The 16,382-nt window shown below is 39.2% G+C and overlaps 1 protein-coding gene across 2 annotated transcripts in view; it reads left to right on the top strand.

Moving 5' to 3' along the window:
- Window positions 1-16,382, top strand: part of EYA1 (EYA transcriptional coactivator and phosphatase 1) — a 322,481-nt gene that overhangs the window by 184,832 nt on the left and 121,267 nt on the right. For both annotated transcript variants that reach the window (XM_061172210.1, XM_061172211.1), the window contains one exon: window positions 10,331-10,408. In XM_061172210.1, the coding sequence (XP_061028193.1) occupies window positions 10,345-10,408 (64 nt within the window). In that variant the 5' untranslated portion in view covers window positions 10,331-10,344. The remainder of the gene's footprint in view (window positions 1-10,330; window positions 10,409-16,382) is intronic.

The raw sequence follows: 16,382 nt of genomic DNA, 5'->3' as shown, positions 1-16,382 counted from the left end.
GCAAATGTATCTTCTCCAAAGAGTACTTTGCTCAAAATAACATGAGGGGCATGTGTCCTGTAAGTGAGAGGCTTTACAAGAACCTGCACATACATTGACAGAGTGATAATTTGAGAAGAATAAAATGTAGTCTTCTGTTTGATCATACACAGTGTGTTTAATTGCCTTATGCAATATGCCTAGTGGTACAAAGTCAATTGTTATCTGTTTTTTAAAGTCAGTTGTACATTTTTACCTTCATCCATTCCTTCAATGAATATTGTGTTCCAACTATGTGTCAAGCATGGTGCCATGTTCTGCAGAGATATAAAAAGCTGGAGCTCCTATCATGAAGACATTTATAATATATTCAAACGGATAAGACTGTGAAATGTAAAATGAGGTGGAGTAGGATATGTGTTCTAAATGAGGTACAAGCTCAAGGAAAAGAAGAATCACCCCTGAGTAGTAGGTCAGGCAAGACTTCACACAGCAGGTGGGACATTGGTTGACGGGAATTTGTAGAACATTTAATGTCAGAAGGTAAGGCACTAGCCATACTGTGGATTTGAGGAAGCATTAAACATTCAGTAGACCGGTTTGGTTTAAATGTTGACTGTGTATATGGACATGTGGTTCTTTGTCTGTAAAAGGGAGATAATAAGTGTCACATAGGAAAGTTAGGACAATTAGATGTGACCTTATATTTTGTAATATTCTTATATTCTTGTAAGTTACCATTTGTTATACAAATGTAAAATGTGTATGGAAGAACTGGCAAGGAAAGGAAAAAATAAAAGCATAAAAAGCTTGGTCTTAGAGTATAGAGGGCCTTATGAATATGATAAAGGAAATGGTAACTTAGTTTGGGAGAAAGTGGAGAGCCTGCTCTTAGACCTCAGAGCCAGGAGTGACTCGCTCAAATCCCGGCTAAGGAAAGATAAGTATCTCTGCTCAAAATAGAGTAGAGACTGAAAAGCAAATTGGTCAGCTTTTCCAAGAGAAGAGGTATAAGGTAATTAGGTTAGTGGCTGTGAAATTAGGGGGGAAAATGGTTGTAAAGATTGGAATAGTAGAAATGATAGACTTGGCAATGGAGTGTGAGGAAAGAGTTGCTGGGAGGAAGGAATCAGGGTGAAAAGGAAACTTTCAGTCTAGGTGGCATGACCATTACAAAGGGATAGGATGAGGAGTTTGCGTTTGAGCAGGTTGATTTGACCTTGATCCAGGCAAGGGCCTTGCATAATTGGGATGTGAGGATTGGTCCCTGTGAAAAAGTTGTGCATGTGGATAGAGATTTGAGAGTTGTCTACATGAAGGAGATTTGTTTTAAATTGTGGAAAGACATGACTGTGAGGGACAATTTAGATAGATGAGGAGGTAGAATGATAGAACCACAGAGTAGGCAAAGGAAGACAATCCAGAGAAAAAGACATATACAGGTTAAAAAAGGGAAACACTGCTGTGTTGTGTTGGTCAATGATGAGAAAAGTGTCAGGAAGGTCCGCTCCACAGAAGAATTAAGGAAAATCCGGATGGAAAAAAGTTTGCATGGGGCAATTAGGAAAATCCTTTTAGTAAAATAGTAGCTATAAAGGGATGATACAAAGGATTAAAGAGAGAGTAGATATTAAGGATTTGAAGGCAAATTTTCAGAAAACTTAGTGATGAAAGAAGGGAGAGAAGTAGATCATGCTTGAGAGAAGTTTTTTTAAAATCAGGGCAGACCTGCCTTATTTATTTATTTATTTATTTATTGGATTAAAAAAAATTTATTGGAGTATAGTTGATTTACAATGTTGTGTTAGTTTCAGGTGTACAGCAAAGTGAATCAGTTATACATATACGTATATCCAATCTTTTTTAGATTCTTTTCCTGTATAGTTCATTACAGACTATTGACTAGAGTTCACTGTGCTATATAGTAGGTCCTTATTAGTTATCTATTTTATATATATGTCAATCTCAATCTCTTAATTTATCCCTCTCCCCTCTTTCCCCCTGGTAACCATGTTTGTTTTCTACATCTGTGACTCAATTTCTGGTTAGTAAATAAGTTCATTTTTACCCTTTTTTTTAGATTCCACATATAAGCAATATCATGATATTTGTCTTTCTCTTTCTGACTTACTTCACTCAGTATGTCACTCTCTAGGTCCATCCATGTTGCTGCAAATGGCATTATTTTGTTCTTTTTTTATGGCTGAGTTATATTCCGTTGTATGTATATCCCACATCTTCTTTATCCATTCCTCTGTTGATGGACATTTAGGTTGCTTCCATGTCCTGGCTATTGTAAATAGTGCTGCTGCCTGTTTTTAAAATTAGGGGAAGTAGAAGGACGTAGTCCCTCGAGATGGAACGACTGAAGATATTGAGACCAAACAATCAAATATTGGAGCATTATTGCAAAGAAGGTATGGACGTGGCGCAAGAATAAAGGTGTAAAATTTAAACCCTGCTAGAGGAAAGAAAACCTCTATTGAGATTCATCAGTGGGAAAACGGGAAATGTTGCAGAAAGATCATTGAAAGATTTAATGCAGCTTCTACATTCTTTATAAAATAGTTGGTGAGGACATGTGCTAAAGAGGATGGGGAATAAGGTGCGGTTTGGGGTTTTGAGTAAAGTAGAAAAGACTTGATGGAAACTTTCAGGCAGAAGAAATGGAAAGGTGGGATTGTCAAGCAACAGGATGACTCAAAAGAATACAGAAAGCATACATTTCATTGGATTCAGTTAGCGGGTGAATTGTGGTCTCCTCTCCTGTGCTCAACCAGCCAGAACAGAGCCAAAGAGTGAACAGCAAGAGATTGCCAACCCGAGAATGGAGCTTGGCAAAAAGGATGCTTGGAAAAATGAGGTGACACGTGGGATTCTAGGGTGGGAGCTCTGGGTTCCAGACTGGGCTGGTGTGGTTGGAGTGGGAGAATGGGTAGGGGTTTAGAAAGACGGGATATTCTGAGGAGAATTAAGAGCTAGTCCAGCAGAAGTGAGCAAATGAAAAAGGTAAAAGGTGGTGTTATTTAGAGGCAGTGCAGTCCTAGGAAGTGGTGTAGCTGAAGTATTTAATTACCAAAGTGGAATGAAAGTAAATCTCATTGAAATAGAAGAGAGAAAGGAATCATAAAGAGTAGCAGAGGGATAGTGAACACAGTTTGTAAAGTCCTGGAGCATTGAAGTAGGAAACAAAATAGAGAGGAAGACCAAGCGTGTGCCAAGCAAAGGCAAGCTGTACTGTCACAGTTAGAAGAAAAGTTATGAGATGAGCTTAGATACTACCTGGGGAGGATCTACGGCTTACCCAGGCTGGTGCCTTTGCTGCAATCCTGGGCAAATTCTTAACACAGAGGCCGGCTCCCAGACCATCAGGCACAGCTGTCCTCTGGGGGAGAACGTGCTTTAACTGCCCTCTTAATTTATAGTGAGAAATAGAACTAATCAAATGGACTGGGTACTTATCTCCTCCGATCAGCCTATCATCTTCCTGGAGATTATATGACTGCAACATTCAGATTATAATGAGAAGTTGCTTGGTGAGCAAGGAATCATGGTATGATGGGTTAGTTGGATGATCTTTATAGCTAAAGTCCCCAAGCTCCAATGATCTGATAGCTCTGTCTCCAGTTAAATTTATGGTGAACAAAGACAGGGTTCTCTTTTCCATGGGCCACTAAGCAGTGCTGGAGAGAAATGGCCACATTTTCTCCTGGAATCCTCTATCACAATTGCCATGTTCACCATCCTCCCACTAGCCTGTTTCTTCAGAAAGATTGTAATGACTGAGGTATATGTTTTCTTTTTTTTTTTTTTTAATTTTAATACAATTTTTAAAGGTTACTTTCCATTTACAGTTATTACAAAATATTGGCTATATTCCTCATGTTGCACAATACATCCTTGAGCCTATCTTATACCCAGTTGTTTGTATCTCCCACTTACCCACTCCTATATTGCCCCTCCCCCCTCCCCACTGGTACCCACTAGTTTGTTCTCTATATCTGTAAGTCTGCTTCTTTTTTGATATATTCACTAGTTTGTTGTATTTTTTAGATTCCATATATAAGTGATATAGTATTTGTCTTTCTCCAACTTATTTCACTTAGCATAATGTCCTCCAAGTCCATCCATGTTGCTGCAAATGGCAAAATTTTATTCCTTTTTACAACTGAGTAACATTCCATTGTATATATATATATATATATATATATATATATATATATATACACACACACATATGTCACATCTTCTTTATCCATTAATCCATTGATGGACTCTTAGGTTACTTGCATATCTTGGCAATTATAAATAATGCTGCTGTGAACATTGGGGTGCATGATCTTTTCAAATTAGTGTTTTTGTTTTTTTTGGGTACATACCCAGGAGTGGAATTGCTGGATCATATGGTAGTTCTATTTTTAGTTTTTTGAGAAACCTCCATACTGTTTTCCACAGTGGCTGCACCAATTTATATTCCCACCAACAGTCTACAAGGGTTCCCTTTTCTGTACATCTTCTCCAACGTTTGTTATTTGTGTTCTTTTTGATGATAGCCATTCTGACAGGTGTGAGGTGATATCTCATTGTGGTTTTGACTTGCATTTCCCTGATGATTAGTGATGTTGAGCATCTTTTCATGTGTTGGTTGGTCGTCTGCATTTCCTCTTTGGAAAAATGTCTAGTTCTCCTGACCATTTTTTTAAATTGAAATATAGTTGATTTACAATGTTGTGTTAGTTTCTGCTGTACAGAAAAGTGATTCAGTTATACATATATACGTATTCTTTGTCATATTCTTTTCCCTTATGGTTTATTACAGGATATTGAATATAGTACCTTGTGCAATACAGTAGGACCGTGTTGTTTATCTATTTTATATATATAGTAGGAAGTGGATGGACCTAGAGTCTGTCATACGGAGTGAAGTAAGTCAGAAAGAGAAAAACAAATACCGTATGCTAACGCACATATATGGAATCTAAAAAAACAGTACTGATGAACCTAATAGTAGGGCAGGAATAAAGACACAGATGTAGAGAACGGACTTGAGGACACAATGGGGGAAGGGGAAGCTGGGATGAAGTTAGAGAGTAGCACTGATATATATACACTACCAAATGTAAAATCGATGGCTAGTGGGAAGCTGCTGCATAGCACAGGGAGATCAGCTTGATGCTTTGTGACGATCTAGAGGGGTGGGATAGGGAAGGTGGGAGGGAGGCTCAAGAGGGAGGGGATATGGGGATATATGTATACATATAGCTGATTCACTTTGTTATACAGCAGAAACTAACACAACATTGTAAAGCAATTATACTCCAATAAAGATATAAAAATAAAAAAATAAACAAATGGTACCTAATTAAACTAAAAAGCTTTTGCACACTAAAGGAAGCCATTGACAAAATGAAGGCAACCTACTGAATGGGAGAAAATCTTTGCAAATGATATGACCCATAAGGGATTAATATCCAACATATATAAACAGCTCATACAACTCAACATCAAAAAAACAAACAACCCAATTAAAAAATGGGCAGAAGAATTTGCAGCAACATGGATGGACCTAGAGATTATCATACTAAGTGAAGTAAGTCAGAAAGAGACAAATACCGTATGATATCACTTACACGTGGAATCTAAAATATGACACAAATGAACTTATTTACAAAACAAAAGCAGACTCACAGACATAGAAAACAAACTTATGGTTACCAAAGGGGAAAGGGAGATGGAGGAGAGGGATAAATTAGGACTCTGGGATTAGCAGATATGTTTACTTAATATAATCATGATTTAGTCCTTCCTCTTGAGTTACCTCCAAGTTACCTTGATTTGATTTTGGCTGTCCTGAGGCAGTTGCCCTAATGGTTGATCTTAGACAACTTACTTAGCTTTAGATTCTTCTAATTTACTTTTCAAAGGGTAAGCTTAACTTTAATGTGAAGTTTGTAACAGATTCTGTCCCAGAAGAAACACTTTGATTTCTCATAATTATTTTAATAAAGACACTCTAATGATAGAGTAACTATAAAAACATGGCCTCTGGACCTAGCACAGTGCTGAATGATTTATAAGCATTTATCTTTTTTAATCTTCTCGTGAGTATGTTATCCCCACTTATAGAGGAGGAAGCTGAGGCACACAGAAGTTGAGTAATTTTTCCAGGTTCATACTGTTAATAGCAAAGCTAGATTGAACTTCAACTGATAATTCCAAAGCTGGTGTTTTAACTGTTTATTCCTTCCTTTATTCATTCATTCATTCATTCATTTATTTATTATATATTTTAACTCTATTCCCTATTGCTCCCTGGTACTATTCCCCAGGAGAAAGGCATTCAGGGTAGGTAGGTATAATACTGCTGCTACTAATGATGATGATAAATATAGTTTCAGTTCCTTATTTGTGTCAGGTACTTTACATACGTTTTTATGGATCCTTATTGCATTTCTATAATATAGATATTTTCTTTGCTTGTGATGAGAACTTTCAAGATGCACCCTTCTAGCAACTTTCAAATATGCAGGACAATATTATTGACTGTAGCCCCCATGCTGTACATTACATCCCCATGGCTTGTTTATTTTATAACTGGAAGTTTGTACTTCTTGACCCCCTTCACCCATCTCACCCACCCCCAACACTCCTCTGGCGACCACCAATCTGTTCTTTGTATCTATGAGTGTCTGTTCTCTTTATGAGTTTTGCTTTGTTTGTTCGTTTATTTTGTTTTGTAGATTCCACATATAAGTGAAATCGTATGGCATCTTTCTCTTCTGACTTGTTTCACTTAGCATAATACCCTCAAGGTCTATCCATGTCGTCACAAATGGAAAGATTTTATTTGTTTTATGGCTGAGTAGTATTCCACTATGTGTGTGTATGTGTGTGTGCGCGTGTATATATATATATACACACACACACACACACATATATATGTCTGTATATATATATCACTGTAGATATTACTTTTAAAATATTTTATAGGAGATAATTAAGGTTGAAGAGATCATATAACTTTGTAAAAGTCTTATAGCAGGTAGCTGGATTATTTGCCTCCAAAACCAAAGTGCAAAGAAATTGATAGATGGAAGTTTGTGGCACTTCTGGAGGGTAGCAAGCTGCCCAGTATAACTCAGGCCTAAAGTGCGTGGGCAGGTGAAGCTGTTGAGGGATCAGGGAGATTAAAGGGGTAAAGGAGAATTTCTGAATATTTTTAAAGGATGAGTAGGTCCTTAAGTATCAGATGTAAGATTGGAAATTTGGAGTGGCAGGAAAAAGAGAGACTCTTGAGTGGTGGCAAAAGAGACTAAAAGTTGCTGTTTTCTGATAGACTGAAGTCATGTAATGAAGGAAAAAGTATGGCAGAGATAAAAGAATCCTACCATTATTTAGAGGAGAACAGGTCACTCATAGATTTTTCTTTTCAGATAAATAGCTCAGATGGGATCATTGTTCTCAGACATGACAGCATTTTAAATCTCTCAAACTTAAAAAAAAATTCAGTATGTTGTGTTTTTAAATTCAAAGCTTTAGAAAGGTGCTCTATTATATCACCTATGACAGACTTATAAATGTCATGGCGCTAGTGAGGATGGGTAAAGTTTTGGTGGCCAGAGATTATTCTTTTTAACTTTCTGGTGGGTGTATGCTTGGCAACCACAAAGCCAGCAGTGGTCTCTGTTTATCTGGCTTTCATTCAGAAACTATTTTCCATCACAATAGATCACCAGTCTCTTTAGCATCAGGTAGCTGGTGATCACAGATTCAATTACAGTACCTGATAAAATCACGAATATCCTGGTAGTTCCTTTATGTACTGCCTCTTCTCTTCAACAGTGAGCCTTTTAAAAAATTGGGTTCATCAGGAAAAGGGAGTCTTTATTCTTTAGTGTATAGATGAGTATATTTGAACAATGGCAAAAAGCAATGGGCTGGGGGCCTAAAAGGAAAAGTATCCTCTTCGTTTCCTTCCTATTCTTTTTGCCTAGTTTTAATGGCATTGCAAGTATAATTGAATGCGCCTCTTGGGAGTGAAAGCTGTACTTGATTAAGCTAATTATGGAGAGTAGCTGGGGTAGGTCTTGGGGTACAGGAGTAGGAGTGGTTTGGCGCAGTCAAGCTTTCATGAATTTTATAGTCCAGTCTACAGATTCATAGACCTTAGATTTGGCAAAGACTTAGAAGTCATCTGGGCTAACATCTCACACTGTAAATTTCTTCTTCACCATCTTTCCCAGGCAGACAGGTGGGCGTGGACCTTCTGCTTGAGATCTTCCAGCAAGTTCACTAGCCTGGAAGCGTTAACGCTCTAGGAAGACAAGGACTGCAGGGGTTTTGCTGTGCGCTATGTCCACAATGTGTGGCAGTGCCTTACTCTGTTGTCGAGTAGCTCTAATTATTGGGAAGTGCCACTTACTGCTATTTTTCAAGACTTGGAATAAAAAATATCCAACATGATATCCCATTTCTGCCACTTACTGTGTGACTTTGGGCAATTTCCTAACCCCTCTGATTTCAGTTTTTGCCTGTGAAACAAGAAGACAGTACGTAACTAGTGAGTTTGTGTGTTGTGTTCCGAGACCTACTTGTAGAATTGTTTAAAGAGATGAGTCAAAATGTCTACAAAGAATCTGACACATAGTAGGTACTTTGTAGGACCCATTCCCCTTGGGCCTAATTCTGATCTTTTTCTGGGTGTGTGGTATTTGATACTGAGTTCAGATCCCATGGTAATTTGTCCAGTATAGAGTGAAATAGAACCATTGTTTTTTATGTACAGGGTGTTATATGAGTTCTTTTTAAAGAGGTAAAATAAGGATGTGGGCAACTGGGTATGAAACCGTGCACCAGCAGTGGTGTCCCTGCCTTCCTAAACCTGTAGCTATATAATGGTTATGAAGAGCAAAGTCATTAGGTTTCCTGGAGGCGTGAAAAGAGGAGGGAAATACAGGCTTATATTAGAATTTATTAGCATCAACTAAGACTTCTAATCTGAAACAACTGGTGGAAAAGTGAAAACTTCAGTTAAACTATTGTTTGGTCTACATTAAAACAATCAGTTGAAGTGATTCCCTTTGGACGCACTAGTTTTATTTTTCAACTTGGTATAGAGACGTCTAAATAATTTTTTTTTTTTTGAAACTATCTGCTGCAACTATTTATAATGTGAATTTTAGAACTACTCATTATGCACTAGTAAAAGATTTGAAGGCCCAAGAGGGTGAATTTGTCCTTTGCCTGATGTTTATAAGAGATTGGCAGTGTTGAGAGAAGGAAAAGCTGCATTTTCTCCATCATCCTTTCCCATTCCGGAATGTGTTTACTTGGTGAGAGAAGCCACCCCAAATATTCTCTTGTTAGGGCCTTCATTTTGGGAAACATGTTATTGACTTTTAAGTAGCCTCTAAAGTATTATTACACTCTTCTTGAAAACCAGTTAATAGGGATGTATAACTTCCACAAAGTAGGCTAGGCAAATTCCAATGATAGAACTTCACTAGTAGTTTCTAGGGAAAACAATGATGCAATTTTTTTTTTATTTTAAAAAAGCTAAAACTAGGGAAAATAGGGTTCTGAGGTGTTCTGCCTTATCTGTAGGGGTGCAATAATCCCCTCACTATATCAGTGCAGTAGATTTGCTTTGGAGAACCTATAGCCTAAAGATAAATGTTTTTAGTTGACAGACCCAAGGGACTTTACCGAAGGTTATGCTTTCCACAAACTGTCTGCTATTGTTATTTTTAAATGGAAAATTTTATTTCTGCTTCATTTATGTTTAGCGTGGTTTTGGTACTAAGTGTACATCAGACCTTGATGAATTGGCGTGGCTGGGTGGTGGTAATAATCCATTAAAGTGAGCACTCTGTTTTTTAGCCGTGCTGGATAACTGAGAAAGTGTGTGTGTGCGTGCACCTGTCATGAAAGCTGGTGTTATTTCCCACTTCTTCAAGTCTTTCTCTTCTATCCTTTGGACTCTATTTGGCCGAATGGCTACAAACCCAAGGAAATAATTTCACATCCACATTATGTAAATTTTGAGGCATAAGTTATTTATTTTAGTAAGCAATTTAGTAAACATTTAAGACAACAGTGAATTGAACTACTTTTAAAGTGTTTCTATTAAAAGGTAACTTGCCACAATAGATCATTTCCTTAGGAAGAAAAACTTAACATGGGAATTTCTTTAAAAAAGACTCTATTAGGAATATTAATCTGATTTATATTCAAATATGAAAAGATTGATTTTTAAATGATTTTCTTATAATTATTTTGAATGTTATATCTTCTCTACTGTGCCTTTATAAATATTAATTGGGTATATGATATATGTTGTTTATTTTTGTAGTTAAAACAGAGCCAATGAGCAGCAGTGAAATAGTTTCAACAACAGCAGACGGGTCTTTAGACAATTTCTCAGGTTCAGGTAAGGAATAAATATTAGATTTTCACAGTAATATGAAACATTATTTTTCCTAGTTTACATATACAAATATATGTGTGTATATGTATGTGTGTATATGCATGTGTATGTGTATATATGTGGATATCGTCTGTGTAATACTGTATAGTTTTTCTCAGCGTCACATATTTGCAATTCTGATGTTTTTGTTCGGTGTGATGAAGTGTTTGCTGAAAATGTTGGTATTCTGTAAAGGAGAAAAAACTCAAAAGGGGAATTGTTCTCCGTCTTCTCTAAATTATCTTTATTACGTTAATGACTCCTTCCCTCTGTCTCTCATCTGTGTGATTTTTCTTTCTTTTTTAATAAATTTATTTATTTATTTATTTATGGCTGTGTTGGGTCTTCGTTGCCACATGCGGGCTTTCTCTGGTTGCAGGGAGCAGGGGCTACTCTTCGTTGCGGTGCGCAGGCTTCTCATTGTTGTGGCTTCTCTTGTTGCAGAGCACGGGTTCTAGGCCGCGGGCTTCAGTAGTTGTGGCGTGTGGGCTCAGTAGTTGTGGCTCTCGGGCTCTAGAGCGCAGGCTCAGTAGTGGTGGCGCACAGGCTTAGTTGCTCCGCGGCATGTGGGATCCTCCCGGACCAGGGCTCGAACCCGTGTCTCCTGCATTGGCAGGCAGATTCTTAACCACTGTGCCACCAGGAAAGTCCCTATGTGATTTTTCTAATCACACACCATTTGGCTTCTGATAGCCCCTAAACAGACTTGCCACGGCATCCTAACTAACTGTCATGTCAACTAGAGATCAGACTTTGTCAAGCAACTTTAGATCCTTAATTAATTTTTTAATCTCTTTCATATTGAGAAAGCCTGCCTTCAACAAACAAAACATACAAGTTTCACCTCCATGATGATGAAATTGCTGATAAGAAAGTGAGTGTGATAATAAATTCACTGTGAGGATCTGATTGTATCTTTGCCAAATCACCCAGCTTGGACTCTTTCAATTAAAACTCATTCTTATCAGAAGTAATTCTTCAACTTTTTAACCCTTTTCAAGTGATCTGCTGTGCTTATGAGACCTCTCCATCGGAAGTGCTATACTTTTGTAAGTTTGTGATTGATTTCATCTAGTTCATGGGATCATTTCACATACACCCCAATTAGAAGGAGTTCTACATAGATATAAAATGAAATGCCGATGCACAACTTTGATGCTGATGATACCAGCTGGAGGCAATAAGGAAATAACAACAGGTGTTACACCCATAGTTCTTTCATAAAGCATTTACTAGAATTTGGCTTATGTCAGGCAGTGTGCTTGGTGCTATTACGGATTCAAAGATGTATGAGAATGGTCCTGCCTTGCGACTTAATAGGGCGAAGTAATCACCAGGCCATCATAGTACAGCTGGATAATGCCAGAGGGAGGCCCGGGGACCCCTAAGAATACCCAGGAAGGACCCAACAGAGACCGAGTTGGGGTGGGGTGGTCAGGGAGGGTTTCCTGGAGAGGATGTCTGCACTCAGCCTTAAAGAATGTGTAGGAATAAAGCACACATAGAATTGAGGATGGGGAAGCTGGACGGATGGAGTGTTCCATGGGAGGAGACCAAGGCACGGAGGTGTGGAACTTGGAGGCACCACTGATGGTTCAGCATTCTTGGTGTGTCTGGTGTGAGCAGTGCGGGGTGTGCTGTACGGAGAGGAAGGCACCAGAGTCTAAACAGGCAGGTGTGTTCCACGTGGCGTGTGTGTTTTATCCTGAGTGCCACGGGAGGCATCAGGTTGCGTGATCACTTTTCCTTATGGAATGACTCAGGCAGGATGGAGGGGAGGCCAGGGAACTGAAAGGGAGAGAACAGTTAGGGGTTTTCGCAATCATTTTTGCAAGAAATGCTGAAGACCTGAGATAGGGTGCTGGCAATGGCTGTGGAAAGGTGATGGATTAAGATGTATTTATGAAATAGAATTTATGGTCATAGTGACCAATGAGCGTCGGGGGGATGAGTGAAGCAGAGAGAGAAGGGAGGAGTGAGGGAATCTGAGAGGAATGACTGAGGAAGAAAGGTGGTGGCTTCTGTCTGGGGCTTGTTAGTGGTGATTTAAGATGCACCTGAAGATGTTGGAGCTCAGGAAAGATCTGGAATGGAAATTCTGAAAGTGTACAGAGAGTTGATGCTAGCAGGGTATAACAAGGTTGAAGACAGAACCCAGGGAAAACCAATACATAAGAGATGGGTAGAGGATGAGATGAAAGCACAGGTGATTGGGGAAGAAGAAAGAGAGTATTGAAATGGAAGTGAAGGCAGGAAAGAAACTTCAGGGAAGCACTGTCTATATGATAGATTCATATACAGGTTTTAAAAATGGCTTTTTTAAAAAAACTTAATGACATGAGAAAATGTTTACTTATATTAAGTGTAAAGCAGATTATAAGAAAATTGAGGATATCAGTAAAAGACGAGCTTCAAATAACTTCATGTATCTAGGATAGATAGAAAAAAGTGAAGGAAGGGGATAATAAGTTGAGAGAGGATAAGGATGTTGGGGGCCTGCCTCTCTTGATGGGTTGGAGAATAAATGAGATGGGAATAAAGGAATGAAAGTTCTGGAAAAAGGATGTTCCTTCCTTAATCTCAGAACTCAGTGAGGCCTCCACCTGATGCTTCTGGAGTTGGTTCTCTGTCCTTCCCTTCCTCAGCCTTTATCACTCCTTTAAAAATTACTTCGCATCATCTTTCCCCCTGCTAAACTGTAGCCCTACGAGAACAGAGACTGTTTGTCTTGTTCACACTTACAATCCCAGTGGCCATCATAGAATGGAGCTCATACACAGTGGTCAGTACATGTTTGTAAATAAACAAATGAAATCAGTCAGTGCTGTTGTGGTTTAAGACTGGAATGGAGAAAGAGGTCCAGGATGTGGTCTTGAGCTTGATGGTTGACGTAGAAGGCCAGAGTTGAGGCCAAGACAGAAATGAGAAAAGCGCTGGATGCATGACCCAAGATGATGTTGGGATGTGTCAGGGGACACAGTCAAATACTAAAGTTTTTGATAAATGCAAGGCAGTGCTTAGGAGGTGGGTCACTCATGGAAGTGTTACAGAGTTGTCAGGAACCTCAGAGAAGGGAGGGTTCCATGGGAGAGCAGAAAAACAATGATTTGGAAGAAACAACAAGGAGGATGTGTTTTTAGGTCTTTGTTATTCTGGAATCTGAGAGAATGAGCAGCCTCTACTGGGAAAAGATACGCAGGAGAAGTAAGGCCTTGGAGGAGGGCTTAGCGGAAGGTGGGGGAATAGTTTGGTGAAGAGACTGAAGCTGTAGAGAATCTCATTTGCCATAGATTGATGGTCTGTGTTGGACACAGAGGAAAGGATCAGGTGACCTGGGGAACTGGGTCAAGGCATAGGAGGCACAGAGCACCATAGGAGCACCAGAGCACCATGGGACACAGAGCAACCTTCATTTACTGTTGTCTTTTACTTTTTCTCTTCCCTTCTCTCCTCCTCTTCTTTTCCTCCTCTTTCTCCTTCCCCCTCCTCTTCCACCCCCCTTCCCCCGCATCTCCTTCTCTCCCCCCACCTTTCATGAGTAAAGATGTGAAAAGCATGGCATGCTGGAGTGGCTGTGAATAGGACTTAGGGTTTATAAGAGGAAGAGGAGGCTGGAGAAAGCAATCTCCAAGAATTAACTCCAAGATGGTCTTTACCTCTGTGGTCACTATGCCTACCTTCCTTCTCTATGATAGCTTAAAAATTCACATCCCTAATATTCTGGGTATCTTAAGGAAATAGACAGCAAAGATAAAGAAGATATGGAGTCATCCTGACACTGGTAATAGCTGTTTCCACCTTTGTCCTTCAAGGAACCCTAGCATCTTAAAGCATTAAGGAGGCAGTGAGGCTCACTCTTCTCCAGGGAAATCGCCAGGTATCCTGGTGTGGGGAGACTGGAGGAGAGAGGTTGATTTTCCAAGGCATGTGGCTGAATTGAAAAATGCACGGTTGTTTATTGTGTTTTTAAAATACAGTGACATTCTGCTCATTTACTGTTGACCAATGAAAAGCAATATTTTAATGATTAAAATGTTAAGAACAATTGGGGTTGAAAATAACGTGCTTTGAGGGATTACAAAATGTCTTTGCCTGCTGCTGCTTCCACTTCCACAAAGCCCAAATTTGTTATTCATTTGTTAAATAAAATGCCAATTGATATGGATTCATTCAACATTGATGTCTGGGGGTATTTGAAAATCGGAAATTTCTAGAGGAGAAAAAAATCACGTCTGACAAATATGATTTCTTTGTTTTCGTAATTGTTCATGAAAAGATCTACCTTTTGGGATCTGATTCATTCATTCAGCAATTCTGTGTTGAGCACCTACTATGTGCCAGGCAATGTTCTAGACAGTGGGAATATAGAGATGAAAAAGTAGACAGGTCCCTGCTCTCATGGAGCTTTCATTCTTGTGGGAGAGACAAATGATAAATAGGTAAGTGGTAATATAAGTAAATAGGCAGTGAAAAGTGCTCTGAAGAAAATGAAAGCAGATCAAAGACTATGGTGAAAGGTGGGTAGGGGTCTCTTTTAGAAGGAAGGCTTCTCTAAGGAAAGGGCATCTGAGCAAAGGTCTTAGTGAAGTGAGGGAATAAGTTTGGGTTAATCAAAATGAAACAGGATAACAGGGTTTGGAGTTGAGGGCAAGGAGGGGTTTGACATGATGATCTAATTTATGTTTTTAAGAGATCACTGTTTGTCATGTGGAAAATTCTCTTTGGGAGAAGGGTGGGGAGAAGGTAAGGAGAAGCAGGGAGACCAGCATTTCCTGGTGCAGAAGAAGAGGACTGTGTTAGCCCACCTGTTTCCTGGAGGAACCCCTGAAGCAGGATGCAGTGTGCCAGTATCCTATCTGGGAGAGGAGAGGGGGGAGAGGGAGGGAAGGTGGGGTCACGGGGCGGTGTCCTGGCTGCCCTCTCTGACGGCCACGGCCAACGTTGGTGACTGGAACAGAGTGGCAGACAAGAGAGAGTGAGAAGTTGTCACTTTTAGCCTATATTTGGAAGGGAGAGCTGACTGGACTTAGGATAAAAGGGTATGAGGAAAGGAGAAGAATCAAGACTTAACTTTCAGGCTTTTGACCTGTTTGTCCAGCTGAATGATGTTGACATGGACGAGATGGGGAGCCGTGAACTGAGGACTTGCTAATTTTCAGATTTCTATCGACTTTCTCAGTGGATTCTCTAGCTTGTGAATGTTAATTCACCTTGGGTCCTTCTCCTCTCCCTTCCTGCAGTAAGATTTGGGGAGCTTCTTTAACTTACATGTGAGAGGTAGGAGAAAGAATGCAATGATAGGAAAAAAGTGTGCTAAAACAGAGAGGGACCTGTTGTCCCTACATCCCCAGGGCTCTGCCTTGTGGCCTTTGGAATTTACTAATGGTAAGAGAACCAATTTATTTACCTTGGTAAATGGCCTGGGAGCATTCTTTTTGCCTTAGGTTATTCTGGTCTCATGAAATTAAAAATAATCTGAATTCTTAGATTATTATTAAAAAGTTTAAAGTGTTTTAGGCAATTAAGGAAAAAAGTAGTTGAGGTAAAAGGTGGAAGATTCTTGACTTTAGGCTACACAGAGATCACAGGGGTTTGAATTTAGAGAAAGCCCTAAGGGTATGGCTGTTTACATGGCATTACATAGTCAATGATTTTAGGTGCACACAGGTAAGTAGCAGCAACATACTCGGGCAGCATCATGGGTTCTTATTCACATCTATTTAATAAGGAAAACTATTGACCCATTTATATTGCCAAAGATCAGGTTTATTGTTGTGTGTTTATAAATAACTTAAAATAATTTAACCATCTTTCAAGTTATTATGGTTTAAAAATATCTACTTTGCTTGTGACCTAAACCTCACAGTCTCATTAAACAAATGTTATTTATTGATTACCTACCACATGCCAGGCCCTACCAGGTGCCAAGGAAACAAAG

This window comes from Eubalaena glacialis, chromosome 17 (assembly GCF_028564815.1).
Source record: "Eubalaena glacialis isolate mEubGla1 chromosome 17, mEubGla1.1.hap2.+ XY, whole genome shotgun sequence".
Lineage (NCBI taxonomy): Eukaryota > Metazoa > Chordata > Mammalia > Artiodactyla > Balaenidae > Eubalaena > Eubalaena glacialis.
Note: the sequence above shows the minus strand (reverse complement) of the source record. Positions and strands in the feature narration are given on the sequence as shown.